Raw genomic sequence first — 5,489 nt, forward strand, 5'->3', positions numbered from 1 at the left:
TATTTATAAGAAAACCTCAACTTCATAGAAAGAAAATGATAAAACATACACATCGGGACTTAATGTGGACCTAATCTACGCCTCAATAGAACCAATTCATGGGCTGGACCTAGTGTAAAAAATAGACTCAATTGAAGGCCCACTTAGAGGCGTAGAACTCCCCCAAGACCAACCATGAACAATAGTGTGCAAGTCTGGACCGAACTTTTTTAGATTAGTCCGTGCAAATCCTGAGCTAACTCTGCCCACTGCGCAGCTTGATTAGGACACTGTAGTTATATAAAGAAAACAATACTAAAAAAATAAGCTTGCAAGATTAGAATAAACTAAACCAATTCTCAATACAACCCATTTTTGACGCATAGATTGAAAACCATTTCAAACCCAAATCATCTAAACCCGACCCAAATCATCCCATTCCGTCCATTTGCAATCTCTACCCTTTAAGTGACATGATCTAGGTCAAGAAACCTGTAATGGGATAAGAGAAATCACCTTATTTATGGTAACATGGGTAGTACCCATCAACTTTTTCTTGCAAAAGATCCACATTTCAGAGTACAGAGAAGGAAGTTTCAGGCAACAAAAAGAAACATTCAATGACAGTCTAATTCCAGGACGGTAAGGTCGTGCATTGAATATGCATCAATACTTGAAGTAATGAAAATATGAAGCCGGAAAACATATAGTAGCTGCTTATCACAAAGCTCATAATAGCTTTAGTCCCACAAACATGAAGCATCTTACACAAGTATGGGAGTATTATGTAGCATATGCGCAAGCCGCAAACAGGTTCGCTATTTATTTATATATACTAACCTACGCTGATGCACGGCAGCGCATTTAAGACAAGCAAACCAGTTATAAGCCCATGAAATCAAAGACACGCAGAAGTCTTCCAGGTAATGAGGTTTTCTGGGGACGCCATCCTTACATCTGGCTGTATGATTAAGAGCTCGCACCATAAACTCGAATTCTTTGTTCAATTGGAACCCGGCAGTATGGACATGTAGCTTTACCTTTCTTTCCATAATTGTCATTACAGTTTGCACAGATAACTTGATGAGCACAAGGAAGAAAAACGACGGATACCTCGTCTTTCATGCAAATCATGCATTCCCTATCGCAGCTGACCTCCTTCCCTTGAGAATCTTCCAGCTGATCGAGTTCATGGAGCAGTCTTGCGATGGTTTCTCCTTGGGGGTTTATGCCGTTGGAGTTTTCTGTCCATACATCATTAGATTGATTTTCCACCTCCGTGGATTGTGCAGACTCTTTAAGCCGTGCATATTCTTGCTCAAGGCGTAGGAGATCGTCTTTGTGGCGCTGGAAATCTATCTCTATCTTTAGGCGGAGCGCCTCAAGCTTCCTTTTGTTATTAGCCTCTGAAGCTTCTTTAAGGCGTCTCTCCTCCTCCAGCTGAGCAAGAACTAGTTCTTTGGCCTTCTGCTCCTGCCTCCACTTTGCCTTTCATACGGAAGTCCAAAAGCATGATATTATTGCTACTAAATTTGAGAAGCACAAGTTCATTATATATAAAGGTAGGTGGCAAAGATGGAGTATTGACCAATAGAGTCTATAGGAAAGAGAAAATAAGAAAGCAACAGATTCAGAAAGCTGGCTTCATTTTAACAAGTTTGTATAGCAACTACATTCCGGTAAATAGAAGGTGATTCACAAGACACAGAGCATATAAAGAAACAAGTATGTAATCTAGTGCAGAGTTAGTATAAACCTACACCAAGAGCAGGATATTTGTCCTTTAGGGATGTACAAACAGCAATGATAACTATTTCCCTAGATGCCAAAGCTAAGTAGGCAATTCATACAGCTGAAACATTAGAGAGTTAGAATAATAGGAAATACTGAATAGGAACATACCAAAGGCATCAAAAGAGAAACTAATATACATAAAGAGATGTTAACAAATAGCATGCACATGTTAAAAACCTAGTGAGTAAACTATTAAACAATTAAACAATTACCCAAAAAAAGAAGAATAAACAAATTAAATTCTATTATATGACCTTCAGTGAAGTGCCCGAATGAATAAAAAAAATCAATAGCTATTTTAAAGAATAGCAACTTCTGCAAAAAAAACAAAACAAAAAATCACTAGAGTAATATTAACAAGTTCATTGGACAAGTTAGTAAAATGGTTCAGCCGGGCATTAGGACAACAAGGAGAGAATGAGTTTCAAATTGTGAGTCTTTGTGCTGGAAAGCGAACAGAGTTTGAGTATGCTGTCAGAGTCTTGAACAATTATAGCAACTCTATTTAGTTAAAACTAAACTTCGAAGAAACTCACGGTTTGGTTGCATGGACTTTTAAATTTTAATTGAGACTGAAAGTATTAGCTCCCAAGATACCATCAATATGTTTACACTATATCACAATTGTTCAACCGATTTACTCCAGCATCGTTCTCCAAGCCCATCACTTAGTCTCAACAATTTTGAACCAGACAGGCCATTCCTTGAAAGTAAGACCAACGAACTATATAATAAAGAAAATAATACAACTGAACCTTCAATGGATTGTCTTTGTACTAGACATTCAGACCTATGAAGGTATGGTTTACGCAAAGGAGAATGCAATAGCAACTTTCACGGATAGTAACCAGGATGTGCATGTGTCGGCGCACACAGATGTGATTGCACGTGACTGCATGCATATCTCTACACTTATATGTTACTAATATTTCTGATCAGATATACATAGGATCATGCCCAAGTATAAAAACAATTTGTCAGGAATTTTATGAAGTACATATGAAATCCAGTAGATTCACAAATAATAAATAGAAGAAAAGGATGAATTCATGCTCAAAACCCTGCAAACACTTGCAGACAATGGAAAGATGCCAAACCAAAAGTTATTGCCACTACATAAATGGATGAAACACAAAATTTGGTGCATAATGGCATTGAACAAAATAACTAGCAGATAGAAGCACCTTCTGGTAAATGAAAATTGATAATCCAAATAACAATTTGAGTATGACATACCTCAGCTTCCTTTGTAGCAGCCTCAACCTGTGCCAACTCCTGCTGCAACTCTGAGATCTTCTGTTTCTCTGCTGCAATATCTTCCTGCATTTTAGTTTTCTGCTTCTCCCAGGCCAAAAGCTTCTTAAGGCACTTTTTCTCCCTTTTTGCAACTTCCAAACATGTCGTGACTGATTCAGATGCACTTAATTTAGATGCCTCCATCTCTGCTCTAATCTCTGCATTCTCAGTCTCAAGCTTCCGAACAGCAGCATTTGCACGGTCCACTTGACCACTTGCCATCCTCAAAGCATTCTCCATCTCAGTGAGCCTCTTCAGGGTGGTGTCTTCAAGGGTCTGTTTCCCCTTCTTCAGCCGCTGTGTTTCCTCTCTCTCCATTCTCAACATCTTAAGTTCAGTTAAATCATGGCTGAGCTTTCTTGCAGCTTGCATTGCCTTCTGGTGGGCCCACTCTTTACGTTCCTTCACCTGCTTCTCTAAGTCTTTTATCTGATGGATCAAACTTAGGATCATTTCATCTTTCTGATCCAACGATACTTGTTCTGTATTCTCATCAAGATTCAAGTCCCGAAACTTACTCATCACTGAGTTTACTACATCCTGATTCTTTGCATACTGGGATTCCTCACTGTGCCCAACAGGAACAGCAGATGTTGTACCAGACCCACTTGATGAATTCCCACCAGATAAAGAACTGGGACAAGCCTGTGATTGGTTATGAAACTGCTTCGAGTTTGCCCTAAATCCTGCAGCAAACATGGCAACATTCCTCTTCAACAGGCTCTTCATTGATGGACTAAGGTTAAATCTCTTTGGGCATTCAATTTCTCTCTGCAAAGCCATTTCCGATGCGTATGACAAAAACCCATTCATACCATTCATTGGGAACTCGGACGTCCCACTGTTCCCAAAGCCCCAACCGCTATGAAACCTACACAAGGCCGGGGCAACCCCTACAGGCCCTCCGTTACTAACAACTGCCTCTGGGGCCCCAATGCTGCTTGCCGAGGCACCCTCAGACCCATTGGCATTCCCATTCCCATTCCCACTGCTACTGCCACTGCCACTGGGTGATGGCAAAACTGGAATTTCCATCACACTAGCACGGCCGACATGGAGATCACTCATCAGCAAACACCACATAGCATCACCCTTACTCAAATGGGGCTTCACTTGTTGCAACAAACAAACCATTCCTGCAAGTGAATACTCCTCCAGCTGCCGCAAGTCTGCAAACGAAGGCTCAGGCTCCTCGCCACTTCCCCCACTGTTCCCACCACTATTCAAATAAGCCAAAGAATTATGCAAAATGTTAGTCAAAACATCCATCCCACCATAGCAATGCCCATTCCTCAAAATAGCCTTCAAAGCCACCTCCTCATCATAACCCAAGGCAATGAGCTTATTTATCGCTTCATTATATAAAAACTCCAAATTCTTCAGCAATATTTCCTCTAACTGTTCCTCAGTGCAGTATCCCCAGCCATTATCATCAAACACAGAATTTGGATTTGAGTTGGGCACTGACATGGGGTTCTGGGCCAACGCATTGAGTGCCATATGATAATTTTTGGGTTTAATTCCACTTTTCGCATTCCCTGATTTCTCCAAATTCCCATTTGTGTTAATGGTGGTAGAATGATCGGATTCGGGTTTTACAGATCGGGTCCTCCGATTAGTTCGGATGTGCTTCTCTCTAACAGTGCAGCCCATTCCACCAAATTTCCTAATTCGATTAATTAAATAAACAAAGAACAATAACCCTATCAAAAAACCGAAAATCAAAACAATTAATCAGCTGCACATACACGTACAAACAACATGGATATATGCATAAGCGGCGAGCGAAAAAGCCACAGACGGAGACTTACAGATAGGAGGATGATTCCGATCGAGGGCTCGATCAAAGAAATTCTATGTGAGTTGCAGAGATTTTGTGATTGGCGGTAGTGAAGGAGGGTATGGTTTAGGAGGTTGTAATTTGTAGCAGCTGCCAAACCGAATGGGCTCTGTTTCGGATCCAAATCCGGGTGGGTCTCAAAACTGAGAAATCACAAATTTTATTTTTCAAATTTTTTTATATAAATTAACTTATCATATTATATATATTAAATTACGACCAACTTTATGTTAAATTATAATAATTTTTTTTATAATTATAAATACCTTCTCATTTAAAATTATAAATTTTCTCTAAAATTAATAATCGTACAACAAATACCTTCTATAATGAGCAGTTACGTTGAGTATTTATAACATAACAATTAATTCTAAAGGCGTATTTAAAATTGTCAAATAACGAGGAGCATTTCTAATTATAGAAAAATTTAGGAGAATATATTGTAATTTTACCTATATATATATATATGAAAATCAAACTTTTATCTCAAATAATATAACATAGTTTTGTAATTGTAGGTAATGTTCAGTCAATTTACATATTATATTTAAGAGTATCTGCAATTTAAATATTTATTATA

At 38.8% G+C, this 5,489-nt stretch overlaps 1 protein-coding gene across 2 annotated transcripts; it reads right to left on the reverse strand.

The window, feature by feature from the left end:
* On the reverse strand, window positions 601–5,017 carry LOC105164108 (MND1-interacting protein 1). Of its 2 annotated transcripts, none has more exons than XM_011082678.2 (3): window positions 4,881–5,017; window positions 3,010–4,735; window positions 601–1,467 (listed from the first exon to the last, which is right to left on the reverse strand). In XM_011082678.2, the coding sequence occupies exons 2-3, from the start codon at window positions 4,720–4,722 to the stop codon at window positions 949–951; spliced, it is 2,232 nt and encodes a 743-aa protein (XP_011080980.1). In that variant the 5' UTR covers window positions 4,723–4,735; window positions 4,881–5,017; the 3' UTR covers window positions 601–948. The 2 variants fall into 2 exon arrangements, with proteins under 2 accessions (XP_011080980.1, XP_011080981.1); XM_011082679.2 differs by having other exon boundaries at window positions 3,010–4,772; window positions 4,881–5,010.

Source organism: Sesamum indicum, linkage group LG6, assembly GCF_000512975.1.
Source record: "Sesamum indicum cultivar Zhongzhi No. 13 linkage group LG6, S_indicum_v1.0, whole genome shotgun sequence".
NCBI classification, from domain to species: domain Eukaryota; kingdom Viridiplantae; phylum Streptophyta; class Magnoliopsida; order Lamiales; family Pedaliaceae; genus Sesamum; species Sesamum indicum.

What these genes read in the sequence shown, in the direction of transcription:
- LOC105164108 (XM_011082678.2), bottom strand. Translation starts at nt 4,722, where the DNA reads ATGGGCTGCACTGTTAGAGAGAAGCACATCCGAACTAATCGGAGGACC. An exon ending in CTGCTACAAAGGAAGCTGAG is followed by an intron (nt 1,468 to 3,009) that starts GTATGTCATACT and finishes TCCGTATGAAAG; the next exon opens with GCAAAGTGGAGGCAGGAGCA.